This window comes from Echinops telfairi, unplaced genomic scaffold (genome assembly GCF_000313985.2).
Source record: "Echinops telfairi isolate 266 unplaced genomic scaffold, ASM31398v2 ScPeMD7_10;HRSCAF=50, whole genome shotgun sequence".
In the NCBI taxonomy this organism is placed as follows: domain Eukaryota; kingdom Metazoa; phylum Chordata; class Mammalia; order Afrosoricida; family Tenrecidae; genus Echinops; species Echinops telfairi.
Genome location: NW_022103907.1, coordinates 6,581,567 through 6,599,966, shown reverse-complemented (window position 1 = coordinate 6,599,966; position 18,400 = coordinate 6,581,567). Strand labels below are relative to the sequence as shown.

At 42.1% G+C, this 18,400-nt stretch overlaps 1 protein-coding gene across 1 annotated transcript in view; it reads right to left on the bottom strand.

Moving 5' to 3' along the window:
* The window catches only part of RASGRP3 (RAS guanyl releasing protein 3), a gene marked incomplete at its 3' end in the record, with an annotated part of 89,272 nt that overhangs the window by 41,768 nt on the left and 29,104 nt on the right, over positions 1–18,400 (bottom strand). The window contains exons 2-9 of the mRNA XM_045287026.1: positions 12,555–12,678; positions 8,661–8,837; positions 7,494–7,596; positions 5,139–5,201; positions 4,494–4,625; positions 3,151–3,298; positions 1,525–1,698; positions 1,036–1,152 (exon numbers count right to left, since the gene is read on the bottom strand). Of these exons, the coding sequence (XP_045142961.1) occupies positions 1,036–1,152; positions 1,525–1,698; positions 3,151–3,298; positions 4,494–4,625; positions 5,139–5,201; positions 7,494–7,596; positions 8,661–8,730 (807 nt within the window). The remainder of the gene's footprint in view (positions 1–1,035; positions 1,153–1,524; positions 1,699–3,150; positions 3,299–4,493; positions 4,626–5,138; positions 5,202–7,493; positions 7,597–8,660; positions 8,838–12,554; positions 12,679–18,400) is intronic.

The window sequence follows — 18,400 nt, the reverse complement described above, 5'->3', positions numbered from 1 at the left end:
TAAAAGTCCTCACTGAGACAGACAAGTATACTCACACACACACACACTCACACACACAAAACCCTTTAAAAAGTATACATTTCTCTCCCCCCCTTTTTTTTTCCTCAATCAATAAGGGCAAAAACCTTATTGTGGTCTGGAAATAAAACTGGCAGAAAGCTAGTCTGGGAAATTATTTTTGTTTAATATTTATGTGTGTGTGTATTTTTTTCCTTACAAATTAACTCTAAACGCTCAGAATTTCTATACAAGGTTGATATCTTTCCCTTGCTTTGATTCTTTTCCTCTGTATGCTCAGCACTATGGGTAGAGTAGGTCTTGAATGGACGACTCCTTTCGAATCGTGTGGAACTGGAACTCTTCGGATCTTTTGTGCCCTATTACTGCTGTGTGTATCACTGGGCCTAACACAGCAAACCAAACACCAAACCTGCTTCTACGAAGCTGATTCCAACTCATAGCCCCCCTGCAGGAGAGAGTATATTTTTCCCATAGTGTTTCCAGGAGGGTGTAGTGAGTAAGAACTTGGTTCTTAACCAAAAAGTCTGTGGTTAGAACCCACACCAGCCATTCCGCAGGAGAAAGATGTGGTCTGACACACAAAACCAAGCCAAACTCACTGCCATTGGGTCAATGTGGACTCATAGTGACCCCCTGTGGGTGTCTGAGGCTACTATTACAGGGTTAGCAAGCCCAGTCTTTCTTCCGCATAGTAAGTGTGAAATAAACATGCGTTGATTATTTACACTTACGGTATGCTAATGCCCGTTAACGGTATGTCAGGTCATTCTTGTTGGGACGCTTACATCTCTGACCTGGTTTTCCCAGGGGACTCAGCCTCTCAGGATGTGCTCTTTCAACTTTGCCCACCTCCTCCCGCACGCCCTCCCCTCCCCCACCTCCCCACCCGCGTAACCAACCATTGGTCTAAGAGGAAAACTTTCCTACTCGCAGCCCAATGTATTGAGAGCACACCAAACCCGAACAATTCACAAATGAAGCTGAAGCTTGGGCCCAGGGCCCGTTCCACCGTACCTTCGTCACTTCTGAAGAAAGATGAGAATGGGTCTCTTTGAGGCGTGAAATGGAACTATGGCTTAGGCCGCCTACCACCGCCATCAGGGTGTTAAAGTTTTTGAGCTGAAGGAGTTTCTGCAATAAAAATGTGCACAAAAATATGTTGTAAGCATTTTGGCTGCATTTTCACCTTCCTGTGAGTGCAGATTTTAACAAGGAACTGAAAAATAACATTCGTAGAAAATGCAGCACAAGTGGAATCCATTAGAAAAATACATCAGTTCTTTCATAGACGAGCCAGGCAACTGGCAATGCTTCCAACTATTGTGTTTTTGAAAGCAACCTTCTCACCTGAACAGTCTGATTTGTCCATTAGACATGGAATGGGTGGCTTGAATGTCTAATACTATTTTATTGTGAATACCAAATTTCCCTCATGTTTTTCTTGATAGAGCAAATAAACATCGAGTGTCCTTTTAGACCTTCAATTCTGATTGCCAGACATACCTTTGCAACATTGATAAACTTTGTGATGACCTCGGCCCTCTGCTGGGGTGTGGGCTTGCTAAGAACCATCAACTGGACCCACTTCGAGATTCCATTAAATAAAGCGATAGATCTCTCCAAGGTCGGATTGTTGTCTAGGCAGCCGTGGATGACATAACTTTGGTAATCGGTGAACTAGTCAAGGAAGAGTCAGAGATTCTGAATTATCACGGAGCACGGCACAGTTAGAACTTAGGAGGCTACGTGGAAGGTGGGAGGTCCCGGTTTCCACCATTTCACATTCTAGTGGCACACTGCATCTTTAAATGTGGTATTTTGCTGCACTGTACACACCCTTCTCCCCCACCCTGCCCCCTATGCAGTCTTGCATATCACAGTGTTGGTGGATGGAGGAAGGGACCGGAGTGGGTACAGGCCAGTAAGTCCAAAATCTACTCTCACAATATCCACTTGGGCCATTTGTTAAACTACGTATTCCCAGGGTCACCCCAGAAGCTAAAGGATCCGTCGGATCAGAGGAAGAACCTAAGAGGGCCCAGCTCCACCTGTAATCCTTTTCTAGGGAGTTGAATGATTGGGCAAGTTTGAGAAGCAATGCTGAACCACAAGGGACAGAAAGCGGCCATAATAATGAATTGGACGTAGGGTCATTGTGTGCATTGTTTTCAAGGAAGAAAAAGAGATGCGCTAAAATGGCAATTGATGTGAGGCAGCTGCTCAATCAAACAGATAAACGCTTTTCAAGATCAGCCTGGTCATCGTCTAAAACATAAGAGCCCGCCGATAATATAAACAGCGCAAGGGATTCCCTTCCATAAATTCCCTGAAGAGAATCCTCAATGTCCTCTCCAAGGAGGATTGCTTAAGGAAAACCTCGGTATTTCATAGACCCATGCTTCTAAACAGATGCTCATATTTGCAAGCAAGAGTGTCGTTCATTTCTTGGCACCTGGAACAAAGTAAAGGAGTCACTGCTGGGGAGGTTGGTGGGACCAAGAACAGCTGGCTGACCATGGACCAGTGTGGAGCTACAATGACAGCAAGCTAGTATGGTGGCGGTGACCAGGAAGAGATCGGTCTGTAGAAAGGAACGAAATGTCAAGGCAGAAGGAAGCCTCTCAAGTTGGGTAGAAAATGAAAAATTTGTCAGGGTCTCTGTTCTCAGACAAGACCCAAAAGAAACAGCGCCGTGTTGAGACTCTCCTCAAAGTCCACAATTCCCGTTTCCAACCTACACCCAGGAGCAGGCATTGATCCAAACCCCAGCCTAAATAATTCTTCCCAGATATGAAGGAGCAGAGCAAAACACGCTCGCTTGAGAGACGTCAGTGGAGTGAAATAAACCTTGCATGGTTTCATCTCCACTGAGTATTTCAAAAAGCGTGCTTTCCGACTATGAAAGGAGACATTGAAAATAGCGACCGAAATATAGCTCCTGAGCCATAAAATAAAGACGGGATAATATTTATTTTTGGTGAGAGGGAATTGTTCCTATGAGTTAAGGGCCCTTTTCCAGTGGAGCACAGTGACAGAGGCTGCCAACGCTTCAGAGTATGAAAACGCTGCTCTTGGGAAAGTTGGCATGGTGCTTATTATCCTTGGAAGAATAAATGTCGAGTTTCTTACTGAGATCCTTCTAAAAGATTTATGTTCCAGAAAAGTGAGGTGCTCAGCCAATTCGATGGGCTCCAGATGGTCAAAGAGCAGACAGGCTTTTCCCTTCTTGGAAACTTTTTTCCTCTGTGTGACTCTCCTCATCCAGTCATAGGAAGGGCTGGAAAAGAAGAGCGAGCCGGTCAGTGTGCTGAAAGCCCGCTTCACGGGGAGCTACTCGCCTATGGGCACGTGGCTTGCTTCCAGGGGCCTATGAGTACATGCCATGAGGGCAATGAATGTACAAACGCGCTTTACACAATTGATGTGTATATGGATTGTGATAAGAGTTGTATGAGCCCCTAATAAAACTATTAAAAAAAAAAAAGAAACATCCATGCCCTGTCCTTTATGTTTGAAGAGAACCCCATGGCCCCATGACCCACAGAGCATACACTTTGCATGTTCTTTTCCTGACAAAGTGGGTTTACCCTGATCCATCCAGAATGTCCTCCTAGATCTCCCTAGTCACCGGCAAGGTCTGAATCATGAAGGGGGAGGCATGTGACAGTGTACCAGCACATAGATGGTGAGTTCAGAAATAATGGAGCCAACAGGAGCTGTGGTTCCATACTTCAGCATCATATGAGTCATCGGTTCTTATTACCAGAGATTCTGACTTCTTAGGAGTCAACCTGAATAATCTGTAGTTCTAACTATCCTCCACGATCCTGCTGATCACCCTTACTGAACTATTCTAGGAAAACAGACGATGAATACCTGGGCCACAAGAGTCTATCTTAATTATCAAGATGAATATCCAGTTTTCAACCTGTATAGTTAGCAGGTTGATACAAAACCCTAAGCCAAATTTGCACCGGGTTCCTATTTGCTGAATGACCAGTTCTTGGAACCATCTGTAGAGTCGCAGGCCAACCTCCAAAGTGCCTTCGCTCAGGACTTCGCAGATGCCAATGTGTCTGTAAATCTCTTGAGCATTCTTATTAAATACAGATTTCCACTCAGCAGGGTTAGGATGGGGCCCAACACTGCGTAGTTCTGATGAGCTCCAAAGAGAGGCCCAAGTTGCTGTCTCTACATCTCTGGCTCTTGAGCTTTTACATACTGGCCTGTGGATTTATTGGGTGCTCACAACAACCCACGAGAAAGGTCTTATTCTTATTTCACAGCTCGACACTGAATCTTGGAGAGATGAGCTGTGTCCAATGCGGCTTTGCCCAACCTCGCAAGAATTTCCTCAAAGCAGCAAACCTAAAATGTGCAGTGGTATGGACTTGGATCAAGTGAGGTCACCGGCCTTCTCGACAAAAAGGGATGAACTCATCAGGTTTGAAAGAAGCTTGCGCCACTCTTACATGCTGGATATGTCAATGAGGCCGACGTGTTTTTCATATCCTAGTTGACTCGCTACTTCCCGGAACTCCTCGGTCATGCGAATCAAACCAAGATCCAAATTAAACTCCGCAGGAAACTTCAGAATCCAGTACCTGAAATGCAACAATATATCTGAAAGGTGGGCGACGTCAAGTTGGACTTCTAGGAAAACTACGTTTTATTAGATCCAATCCAACAGTCCACCTCCAAGTAGCAAGCTCACTCCTCCCCTGTCCATCACAGTGGGCCGGCCTCGCCCTTCATGGAATCCAGGAAGATGTTGCACCGCCACCCAAGCCTTTCTTTCTGACTCTCACTGAAACCACCTTCAACTCACGGCGAGAAAGTGAGACTGTGTGCGGTGAGCGGGTCGAAGCAAGTGAATTCACCTCTTGAGAGCTGCTTTCGCTCCCTCATCCAGTGTATCCCTGCTTGACCTCCACCCTTAGGAAAGATCATTCTACCCCCGGGAACAGAGGAGAGCTCGATTCCAAAGAGTCAATAAAAGGAGGCTCAGAGTTGCTATTATCTTCAAACAGGGTCTGCTGCTTGGGGGTAAGGGAGTTGTCAACAATCTCAGAACCTGAAACCACACAGCCATCAATGAAAATTGTAAGTATAATTACCTCATGAAGTAGCAGATCTTTAATCGAAATTCATTGCAGCTTTCTCCACTCGCATTTTGATACGTGCTCTGGTTAAAGAAAAGATTCTTGCACCTTGCTTTCTGTAACACCCACCTGAAACTGTCTTACCAATGAGATGATTTCCTACTAAAGGGTCCTCCTGGAGACTTGGGGGTTAGGTGGACACTCACATGGAGAGAGGAATAGAGTCTGATCGCTTCAAAGCTGAATAAGCAAAATCTGATTTATCATTGCTCTAGGATGTACTCTTTGTCTGGAAGAGAGGGCACTTAAAAACCTAGTTTAGTCGTCCTGAGTACCTATAACTATGAAAGGCAACCATACTTACAAACATCCTGCCAACTATAGATAAACTGATGACCTATTATGAGCACCATGTTAGCCCTAACCCTCGGATTATACAATGGGAAGAGAATTGTATTTAAGATGAATGACTTCTTAAGCACATTAATTTCTTCTGAAGTGGAAAATGCCATTTCCAGGGACATGAGTACACAGATTGTGTTGTAATTTGGTCTCAAGTCAAATCATTCATAATCTTTTAAATAAATATTTATTGAGATTCTGCTCTATGCCAGGCACTGTGGATGTTCCGTCAACAGGGAATTCAGTGTTATGGATTGAATTGTGTCCCCCTAAAGATATGCTGAAGCCCCTAACCTCTATCCTCTATCTGTCAATGTGACTTCTGGTGAGAAAACAGGGTCTTTCTCCTCTGTAGATGCTACCAGTCAAGCAAAGGCGATCATTGTGATCCTTACAGAACTGAGCAGACACTGAGATAGGATCACACACAATGAGAAGATACCATGTAAAGATCCAGCTGTAAGACAAGGAACACCAGGAATCTCCAGGACTACCAGACACTGGAAGAGAAATTCAATTGGACCCCAGAATGAACTGCCAGAGCCCTGAATTTGGACCTCTGGTTTCCAGAAATGTGAGACAATACATGTCCGGATGGTTGGCTGCTTGGTTTTCTAAGTCTTCAACTTTGTGGTATTTTGTTATGCAGCCTTGAGACTCAAAGGTAGTATATTTTAAGGAAACGTCAAATCACAGGGAATAAAATCTGTACTTCTGTACAATCTGTTCAAATATCCTCTTTTGCTTGTGTTTTCTACCTCATGGGAGATACATACCGTGGGTGAGATAGTGTTAGTAGGCGGATGCCTTGCAGAATATGTGGCCGCTGACCAACTCAACCCTGCCCAAGCTTCCCTGTGTCTGCCTTCCACAGTTGATTCCCATGAAGCCCAAGCCCTTTCTCCCTCAGGGTCAAAGTCACTTTGCCACTGTGAGACTGAGGGATGCAGAGAGAAGCTGCTTATGGAGGAAGCCTGACATGAACAGTGGAAGTCTCATTTGGCCCAGGCAGCAGGGGTAGATCCTGGGAACTCTCAGTGGATTCTCCCCCGAGCAGGCTCCCCGTGCCCTATGCACCCCAGATTGCCCAAGGTGCTCTGGGCTTGGAGAAAGTGGAGAACAGAGAAGCCGACGTTAGAAGTGATATGACATGCTTTGGATTTGGGGAGGAAAATCTCGTTCTAAATGTGAGAGATTTAACCTGGTTTCAATCATTTGACTTTCAAATTCCATCAGGACTGCCTTATAGACCAAAGTGATAGAATTTGTTATGCTGGAATGTTGTTTCCAACTATATTTTAATGTCGGAGGAAAGAAAAAACTAATATCAATCAACAAATTGTAGTAAACCAGGCAGGGCGTTCTTTGTGTCTCGCCAGCATGGAAGATACAAAACTTGCATAGTGTTTGTACCTCAGTCATGATAGCTGGTTTGGGTTGGCACTTCCATTTAACTGGTGGCCCATCATTTTGCCATCCTAGAAGGAATAAGTTAGGTCTTGAATCAGCTGTAAATATTCTCATTAAATATAGTGAAATTCATGAGACCCAGGACCGACAGGCCGGCCTTGCTCTTCCAGGTCTCACAATTTTCCCCCTTTGGCAGGGTAGTCATACCACTTCCCTACCACCCTCAATTAGTAAATATTTGCATTGTCTTGCTCTGACAGGTTTCCTCCTTATACAGGTTCCAGCTTCTGCAGGGTTTGTTGTCACAGCAGAAAGTATAGAAGACAAGTTAGAAAAGGCAGCGACTGCCCCATTTGACATATCAGTGGAGTCAAAACACCCAGATGAATCAGCCTATCCTACAGATGTTTTGTCTAGACAGGACCAAACTCATATATTCACAAAACAGATGGGTCAAACTGACTTTATGCATCTTTCTACTTACTTGCTTCGGACAGACACTCTAAATACCAAACTCTGTTTATCATGTTCACAATCACACAGTCGTTAAAAAGATATATGCAGAGAAGTTTTTCTGCCAATTCAGTGGATGATAAATACCATCGGTGCATCAGGAGAACTGTTCTTGGCAAACAACTGCTGTTTAGCTCTCCGCTGTCATCTGTTTAAAAAAAAGAAAGAAAGAAGGAGGAGGAGACCGTAGAGTTACTCTTCCCTTTTCACTCAGCCAGGAGGGAAGCAAGAGCAGCACAGATTTTTCATTGACCCCAGGACATGTTCCCACCTTTTACTTGCGGCTGATACTGCCTTGCCCTTGACAGTGAGCCCTGGCATAAGGCTGCTGTGAGTCAGAAGGGACTCAGTGACAGTGGGGTTCTTTGTTGGTCTCTTTGCTTGCCATTCTTAAGGTTTCGACTTGCCAGATTTCGCAGATAAAAAAACAAGATGCTAGGCTAAGTGTAAATTTCAGATAAACAACGTGTTTCAAAACTGTAAGTATGTCTCATTCCTTATTTTGGACATACTTATTTATACTAGAAATATAGTCGCTGTTTATCTGGAACTCAAAGTTAACTGATCATCTTATATTTTTATCTCCAATCCTACGCAGCTTTAACTCTGATTCCTGTAGCAGCTAATTCAACAAACCATTCCTTTATGACTACTTGTGCAAGGAATTTTCTTACTGACATGGATCCAGAAATAACAGCATACAAAGGATACACTTGTATAATCTAAAATCTGGTAGGAGATAAAATCCATGCATGCAAATATCGAATGCAGTTGATCGTGCTACCATTGTAGCATAAATCATAAAGTCATGGCATTCACAGCATCAAGGGCTATGGGAGCATGGAGAACACAAGGAGCACTGCTAGCAGGGATATTGGGAATGATATTCTGAAGAAAATGACATGTGAGATAAGCCCCAACTCTTACTTTCAATGAAAGAAATATAGTAAAAGCAGGAAGGTTCAAAGGTGCTGGGAAGCCTTAAGAAACATTATTAAGTGGACAATTTGGCTGGGACATGAGCTGTGGTCAGTAAAGAGGGACACATGCAGAAGGCAGTGATACTGGAGAGACAGGTTGGGGTCATTTAAAAAGGTCTTCAATACTAGGATGTAGAAGCTGAACTCTGTTCCACAAGCAACACACGCATCTGAGTAGAGACATGGGGCTATCACACGAGGCACCAAGAATGGCAGAAGAAAAGGCTCCTACCAAACATCTCAATGCAAGTGCTCAGCAGTTCATCCAATGTGGCCGCTTTCCCCAGTCCGCTCGACCCCATGGTTGTTTAGCCGTTGTCAAAAAACTCTGCACATTTTCAGCATCAAAGAGACCATCTCTAGGTTCATGCAAGCTGGTGGTGTTGGGTGGTCTCTGCTCTTACTGGTACTTCAAGAAGAAACAAGGGAAAAGGAAGTTACCCGAGTGCATCTCAGACCCCACTACAGCAGCGCTTTCGTACCTGAAAGAAAAGATGACTTCCGTTTATCTTTCAAAGCAGCTAAGGTTACAGCAGCCACCATGATGACCAAAGGCCACTTGACTGTCCTTAGCACATTTTGTGCTGAGTCCAGAGATGACCCGTTAAAGTTTTGTGGCTGAATTTTTAATGCTTTCAATATTTTATGGTATTTGCTGCTGAATTTTAGAATGTCTTCCATTTTGAGTGATGAGTCATTCAAACCTGTGTTATGTAATTTGATACTATTACTATTAGAAATATATTAATATATTTACATTTAAACATTTATCTTGAAGCAAATCTCTTTCAAGATAAATGTTTAAATGTAAATATATTAATATGTATTATCTTCAAAGTTCATGTAAATTTAGACAACCATAAAAATTCTGTATGCCTTACTTCTTTACTAGTAGCAATAATAGGAAAATTATTAATAATAATTAAGATCATGTTTTAGGAATCATGCCAAGTGATCGATTATATATATATATATACACATATAAAATATGTATATATTTATTTTGACTTTCACAACAATGCTATGAGATGATCATTATTACTCCTTATTTACAGATGAGGTCCTGGAATCCAAGAGTTTCAGCTACTTGTTCCACAGCAGACAACTGTTAAGGGCCAGAATCAGGACTCCTTTCTGAAATAAAGGTCTGGGCTCCCTTTCATTTCTCCCCTAGGTATAGACATTACGAGATGTTATCATTATGGCCCCAAGACAGTGTGAAGCATCTCGCACCCTTATACCATTTCAGAGAGAAACTACGAGCCAGATTATCTATCACAAGTTACTACCACATATGCATGCAAAAGCTGCCCAGTCAACACGGAAGACGAGTTGATGCATTCGAATCGTGGTTTTGACAGGCTGCCAAAGATGGAATGAGTCAGCCTGAGAAGCAATACCACCAGCATGTCGGCTTCACCTGCTTGCTCTGGACATGTCATCGGGGAAAACCAATTGCTAGAAAACTTGGTAGCGTCATAGCTGGTGAAGCCGCATGTCAGTGAAAATGAAGAACCCTGCCCTCCCCACCCCGATATGGCATGGCTCCATATCGGACTCCCACACGAGAACACTGGTTAACACGGCGCAGAGGGAGGTCGCCCCGAGTCAGAGCTGATATGACGGCAACTACCATCATCACAAAGAAAAAAAAGATGTCCCATTTAACAACACTGTCATGGGGAAGGTGTGACTGGACACAACTCCATATAGTTGCATCCCATGAAAACATCCCCATTCAGGACACACCATCCTTTTATTCCACAGACCAAGTCCTGGTGCCACGTCCACACAGGGCTTGTTGGGAAAAAATGAAGAGGTCATCGTGCGGTAAGAGATTATCATGAGTAATTTTGAGAAATGTCATAGTAGCTATGGCCAAGGCTAATTAATGTCTAGTCTTCTTTCAGACCTCAGTGGTTGAGCCAGCAATCATGGAGCTCTTGGCACAGGCCAAGCACTGAGCTACGAGTGGAGGCTGCCACAAAGAACAAGACATTGGCCCAGGCCTGGCTTCAATGGGTTCACATCCACTTGGGAATACTGGCATGTGAATGAAGAGAAGAAGAGCTAACGTTCGGATGTGCGGTGGTACCATTGAAGAGTTCCATTTGAGTGTTTCTGTTCACCAAGCAGAGACCTTCGGAGGTAACATGTTTTCTGTCTTGATTATTGCTCTGTAAGAGCCCCTAGTCTAATATAGAATGTACCAACCACTCTTAGAGCAAAAACAAAGGGCTATTTTACCTTGTGCAATAAAAAATAACAAAAGTGCAGGGCCAGTGATCTCCTACTTCCATTGCTAAATGATTTGTGAAAGGGGAATACTAAAATCACCTGGGTGAACCCGCTTACATCGCTTAATCAAGTCACCTTATCCAGGAGGCCATCTTATTTAAAATAACAACGTCCCTCCCCCTACTCCCACCTTACCCCCATGGCATACATTATCTCCCTTCCTGGATTTATTTTTCTCTGGAGCACACACCACCATCTGACACACTATATATTTGACTTGTTTATTTGTTTTTAATCTCGGTAGTGATACATGAGTGGATACAAACTCCAGGAACTCAAGGTTTTTTTTTTTAATGTGTTTGTTTTGGGGATGTGCTCAAAAACCTAAGACTGCTTCACCAGGAAGACACGGAGAAAGCAATTGTTAAGGGAACGAACAAGTGGATGGGTGAAGAAATGAGTAACATCTTGTCAAAGCATGTGTCCAAATATGTGTATATTTGTGTAAGCGTGCATAGGCATTCTAAACTCAATAAAGATAACTTCTTAGACTTATGCATAATAATTTATATTACCTTCTTGTAAACATCACTGGTCCAGAAAGTCCTACCAAGTTTCTACAATTTATAGGATTTTTCTGTATTTGTTATAAGAATTGGGAGCTCCTTCAGAATATTTTGGGGCAGCACATATGATTTTCCTACTATAAACTCAGTCTACCCTATTAAAAATCCAAACTGGACAATTCAAATGTAAGTTTTTTAATCCCTCCTTTCACTCACTGAACTGGTCACTTTTAGAACCAAATAGTCTAGATTAATTAAACTGATCATCTCAGATCAAAACCATAATTACAATGCTGCATGGTTTGAGGAAGTTGTTGACCTCCTCCCAAGGGGTCATCATGATTTGAAAGTCTGCATGTGATCTGCACAGCAGCTGGCACATGATAAGCCAAGGGGGCTGGGCTATGGGTAACAATTTGTTTCAGCCAGCAACACATGTGTCTGTGTCTCTGCTTCAACTGCACATTTACCTGTGATCTCACTGCATATGCTTAAACATTATTGTGTCTACTACGGCTTTTTTTTTTTTTCAAAGCCATTTTTGGGGAGTTAATACAGATATCATATCATTCAATGCCATCAAGCAGCATTGCACTATTGCTCCCACAATCAGTTTCCAAACCATCTTTTCCTTCTTGAACTCCGAGATACAGAAGTCTAGAGCATCCTCCTGATGACCAAGCTACATCGTGTGCAAAAAGGACACAAAAGTACCACAAAGCACAGCCTCTTTAGTGCTAGAGAAATAGACATCGATCAGTAGTAAGAAAACGAGGAAGGGGAAAAGCCATCCATCAGTCCAAGGGCCTGGTGAACCATGTAAACAGCACCTCCACCCTGGCTCTGAAAAGGATCACATTAGAAGGTCCTAGATAGATTGGGAGAAAAATGGGAAACAAAACTTAAAATCATAAAAGAGGCCAGGCTTACTGGCGGGAAAGAGACGGGTGGGACCCCTGAGACTCTAGCCTTAGTCCAGAGCTAACCCCACTCATTGTGTTAGAATAATCAATGCTTTAAGATCAAAAGGGCAGCATTGACCCAAGAATAAAGTTCAGAGGTTTAGGAAAAAGGAGGAAGTAAGTGATGGTACATTGGGGGAAAGGTAATGAATGAGCTGAAACAAAATATGCATGCACTGTTCCGTATAAAATGACCAGCTCTGCACACCTTCATCTCATTCACAATGAAGAGGGTTTTTTGTTTTGTTTTTAAAGTCTGCTACCACCCAAAGACAACTGTGGTTTCTTTTCATCTTTCTACGCACCTTTATCTTTAGGGAAGTTTCTTGCATCTTCTAAATAATTCCAAGAAATGCTTACCAATACGTTGCAAACAATATCCAGGACGTACTGAAATGTCACGACAATACTATCATTGGGCAATGCCCTGAGGGAGTAGACAGCAGAACTGGCTTGTCCAACTGGAGTAAGTACTTTGGAGAACCTGGTCAAAGAAAGAGAGACAGCCCAGAGTTAAGGAACAGAAACGCAAGAAAATCTCCATTGTGTGAAAATATTTATGAAGCCTACGAGGCAGTATTTGAGATTTCGTATCGATCTCTTTCATGAAATCAATTAAGAAGAAAAAAATAATTAAAATTGTTGTTTGGTAACATGATATGTTTTAAATCTAGTAATTAAAAAAAATTCAACCTGTTTTTAAAAACATATTTTGCACAACCAAGTTTCTGGGTTTCAAAAAAAAAATTTTATTGGGGGCTCTTACAGCACTTATCACAATCCATACACACATCCATGTGTCAAGCACATTTGTATATATGTTGCCATTATCATTTCCAAAACATGTTCTTTCTACTTGAGCCCTTGGTATCAATTAATTTCCTCCTTCTCCCACTCTCCCTCCCTCATGAACCCTTAATAATTTATCTTTTTTTTTTCATGTCTTAACACCGACTACTGTCTCCTTTCTCCCACTTTTCTGTTGTCTGTCCCCCTGTGATCAGATCCCCCTTTCTCCAGGTGATAAATCCTTAATCCCATTTACTTTACTAGATTGTTTAAGGGTTTAATGAGGGAACATGTAACATGTGTCTACTCTAGGGCCCAGGAAAAAGTGGGTGCTTGTAAAAGTAGTTCTCTTTGCATAATCGACCCCTCTCCTGTCAACATGTGAAGGTTCGAGGACTTAAGTTTAAGAAGAGGAATATTTAGTAGAAGTGGCAAGAAGAGAGATGTTAGCTTGGAGAAGTGAAAAATGAACAAAAGAAAAGGTATTGTGGTAACTAGAACATGCCTTAACACCAGGAAGGAACACGGAGGGAGCCCCACAGAGCAGCAAAGGAAGCAAAGCAATGGAGCCCGAGAAGAATGCCAAAAACAGACTTCAGCACGCAGGTCTTGGCACCTCATCAGACGCTATCTGAAAACATTTATAAGGATAAACAGACAGATCTGGAACTACGTGTAGACTTTTTCTTTTTCTTTTTTCCTTTTCTTTTTTTCCCATGTCTATATAAGATAGGCAGGATAAACTATCCTGAGGCGAAAACAATGCGACTGATGGTTCTGGGGGGACATGGAAGATGGGGAGTGGGGGAGTGGGGAGTCAACAAACCCAGGAACAAGTGAACAACCACAAACTAAAATCGATGGTGAGGAGGGCATAGAGTGCCTGGTGGGGTTTGATCTAGTAGAAACTCATTGGAGAAAACAAGTGAACAGAAAGTCTCAAAGACTCTTTCCTCCTAGTGGTAGACATTGTCCTTAGGTATAAGTGACCATATATCTGTCTTTATATTCATATAGCCTTCAGATCAATACCTTTCATGCTTAAATCCTTTGTGAAAATGTGCCTGAAGCTGTTGAGCTTTAGGGATTCATGCGTCTTGGCATGAGCTCTTTGGGCAACAGATAAGCTTAATCTTCTATTCTCATCATAGAATTGAACAAAACGGTGTTGTGATCACATTTTCTGTGCCTCCCCAGGAAAATCAAGGTTGTTGCATTCAATAACAACAATGATCACCAATTCTTGAAATACAATTTTTTTGTTTTGCCAAAAAAAAAAAATCTATTAGGTACCACGCACTAAGCTTGGCACTGGAATGGCTGGTGTAGTGAGCTCTGGGTGGGAGGGAAGGAAGGATAATTTTGTGAGCAAGACAGGCACCACTTTTGCTCCTATACACTAACAAACAAATAGATAATTATAATGAAGTAGCTTGTGAAGCACACAAGGTATGGGGAAGAACAGTTTTGTTCTTGGGGCCTGAAAAGTCTTGCCCAATTTGGACCTAAGGGGTGAGTAGAAGTGGCGAGACAAAGCATGAAGGGGGATCCCAGAGAGAGAATGATGGATGAGAAGATTCAGAAATAGAGGAGAGAATGGCAAAGTGTTTATAATGGCTGAAACACTGAATATGATACAAGATACAACTCAAAAGTCAGTCCATATTTTAGCTGTATTGAAGTAGTCTGGGTTTTATGTAAAGGCAATGAGAAGCCATCATTTGGGAGGTTCTAAGCAAGAGAGAAACATACTTATATCTGTATATATTTTTAAACATCTTTCTATAGAACTATAGAGGAGATATTAGTATAAATGTATACCAAGGACAAGGACACCAAATAGGCCTCAAATATAATGATGATTTTACCACAAGAGATCATGGTTGCCCAAACCCAAGTACGACCACACAGAGAGAGACGTGGTTGGCTCTAGGACGTATTTTGAAGATAAATTCAAAAAGACTTTGTGATGAGTTGGCTCTGGGAAATGAGTGAGACAAAGCCATCTGAGATAAGTTTCAGATGTCTAGCTGGACATTTATTTAGAGTAGGGAGCCCTTTCCTTGAACTTGAGCAAAGTGGGGAGAAGTAGAATGCTGAAAAGGGACAAACGATGACTTCACTTCGGGACATGTTGAGTTTGCGATATCTCTTTGCTTACTTATACATTCGTTTGAGTTTAATGCTCATCTTTTAAAAATTCCCCTCTTTGTTCTTTGAGCTGGATTCTCTTTATTCATTATTTTCCTTCCTTCAGTTGTTCTTCCCAGCAGGCTCCATCACTCTCCCTTGTCGTCATTGTCAAAGTTACTTTCTTCTATGACACACTTGTTAGGGTGACATGAGCTTCAGAAATGAGACTAATACTGATTATATTCCTAACCTACAGTTAAAATCTGTGAGGGGGCTCTAACAAGGAGACTTATCCCTGTGATACGGTGAATAAAGTATGCCGTATTTATGGGTAATGGAATAGTATCTAAAGATTAGATTATTTGACACTGATGGGAGCAAGCAGCCCTAGATAATACTATTGTTTTCAACTTTAAAAGTAATTTATTTTTCATTCTTGCTTTAGATGAGTTTAGTGAATGTGACCATGAGTTTTTCCTGTTCTCACTCTCTCTATCTATCTCTCTGTGTGTATTTACCTGCAAAGATTTTACTAAATTAATGGGATCTTAATAATTAAAGTTGTCCAGAATTTTAGGAAACTAAGTACTAATACCATCCATAAACACGTTGGTGACATAAAATGTTATCAAAATGATGTCAGGAAAATTACCTATATTACTTTTAAATCTTATAGTGTGTAGTTGTCCTACACACTATCAATCAATATTGTAATCTCTGCTTCATGGTTGGAGAAATTGACCCCCTGTAGGTTATAATACGTGTCCAACACCATGCTGACAATAGTTAAGTTGCAATGCCAAGTCCATATCCCTCCAAACATTTATAGTTTTTCTACCACCCGGAAAAACCTTCGCTATTGTTAAGACTTGCTTACTAGGTCAATTTCTAGACATTTTCTCAAACAAATGTTTACAGTGATAAATATTCCATGACTGGACCTATTGTCTAAAAATGAATAATAATCACCATTCTTGTGCAAATGTGGCAACTCTGGGGATCACTGGTACCAAGTACTGATTAGAAGTCAATCCCCAGGTCAGAGCTCAGCTCGTAAGTCCTCATTGCGCTTCTTTTTTTTTAATAACCAGCAACAAAGTTTAGTTTTTCTCTCTTTCTTTTTGACCAGTAGTTATTACTTAGTATTAGCAATTAAACTAACATATTTACAGCTAACCAACATGAGTCGAATGAGAAATGAGAGTCTTAAAGAAGCTGTCGTAATAATTACTAAGAAATTCCAAAGTCCAACCAAGAAGGTATTTTCCTGGCACTTGACGGGAGCTGGACACGGGAGAAAATCCATTGATACACATTCCAGACACTTGCAGACCGATGGCTTCCAGATGGACACACTCAGCCACGCTGGAGGGTTATAACCTACTATAGTAATTCCAGTGCTTCAATTGTAATAATATACCAAAGGAAGACTCAGAACTAGAAAATGTTCAGTTCAGAAGTGAACACATTAACTCTTGGGAAAACATTTTGTAAGGGTCAGTGTGTTCTTCTCTTGAATATATTTTATAGTCATAAGAATTCTGTCTGTGGCCTTATGTGCTGGAAGGATCTGGTCGCACGTCTCCTAGAATTGGGTCACATTGCTTTACCCTTTTGACGATTCTGTTTACTTCCTTGTGAGTTTCATCGTAAAATGAAGGAGGAGGAAGAAGAGAAGTCTAAGAGGAGGCATTATCATCATCTTGATGAGTGGTCTCTGCACTAAACTCTTTACCAACTAAGCTCTATGAATCCTTACAGGGAAGGGAACTTTCTTGGCATGGTTCTTCTACGCATAGTCTTTGTAACTGCCACCAAATGATGGAGTGGGAACATACAAATAAGGTGTAAAAGACACTAACTCTGGTATTGGTCAATGTGCCATGCCACTGAGTATAAAATAAACCATCTTGGAAGCAGAGAGAACCCCACAACCAAAAGAGGGAGGAGCCATACTCATCTGGGATCCCCGTATGGAGAAGTGGGGGCAGGAGAGACAGCCCAAGGAGTATAACTAACTGTGTTCAAGTAAGAGACTGACTTATAAAGTGAGATGCCCTTTGGGAATTTATCAGCACTAAAGGAGCTTTGTAACTGGTTCCCAAGCAGGAAGAGACCGAGGGCCTGTGTGGCTGAGCTACTGAGGACCAGAGAGAAACCTACCTACTAGCGTAACTGAAAAGAGACACTGCAGACAAACAAACTATATCTGGAACATTTTGTAATCTGTTGACTTCCCTAACGAGCCCCTAAGGATTGCCTGTGAGTTCTTTGTGGTCTTGAGCCCAGCAGAGAGGCAGACACCATGGGGGGGACAGTTGGCATTGGAAGAGGATTCAGAAGGTTAGAGAGTCTGCCTTCTGCCTCATTGAAATCAGCCTTGGGTGAGTGTGGAACTGGATTCGCCTTCTCCCTTGGGAAGGAGGTCAGCCGTGGACCCACGCCACTTCCCCAGCCCCCTGGTTCTGGAGTTGACATGCTCGTGCTTTCTATGTCCACTGTGACAAAGAACACATCTTCAGTAACTGGGAGGAGTGAGAGTGGCTCTCAGCATCCCATCCTGGGGCCAGAGGATGAGCTAAGAGGGTAAAATCTTAAACAAAGGAAGCTCTAAGACAGGGGTGAGGATGGTCCGGCCCTCAGGTCATATAAGGCTCACAGAATCATGAAGACCAGCTAACATCACATGCCAAATAAAAAGCGAGGCAATTCTAGTCCTTGGGCAGGAACAAGTTGGTTAAATGCTTGACCAAATATTAGCAGGCTGCTTTTTACTTAGATAGTTTTGTATGGTCCATGAATGATGTTATAAATATCAAATGGTCCTTGGCAGAAGAAAGATTCCCAAACCTGCCTCTAAGGGAATGAAGACATATTTGGAGCATAACACGAAGCTGAAACGAATGACAGCAGGTCACCCTCTGGTTGTTTGTCAATTTTTTCTCTTTACATTGTATATTTTATGTTAGCTAAAGTTAACAAACACAATGGAATAAAAATTACAATCATAATTCCATCTAATTTTTTATACCTATGGACAGAATGAATGTTCCTCTGGGTGCTTAGAAAACACTGTTTCCCAGATAAAAGTTAAAAGATTAAGGAATATGAATGTGTGATTTCCACAGTGGGTGACTACACAGCCACACACCTTAGCGAGAACCCTGATTACAAATGCCATTTTAAGAACAGCTTCCTCAGGTAAACAAGCGGCCATCTAGCTCAGAAGCAACAAAGCCCACATGGAACAACATATCAACCTGTGTGATCACGGGGTGTCGAAC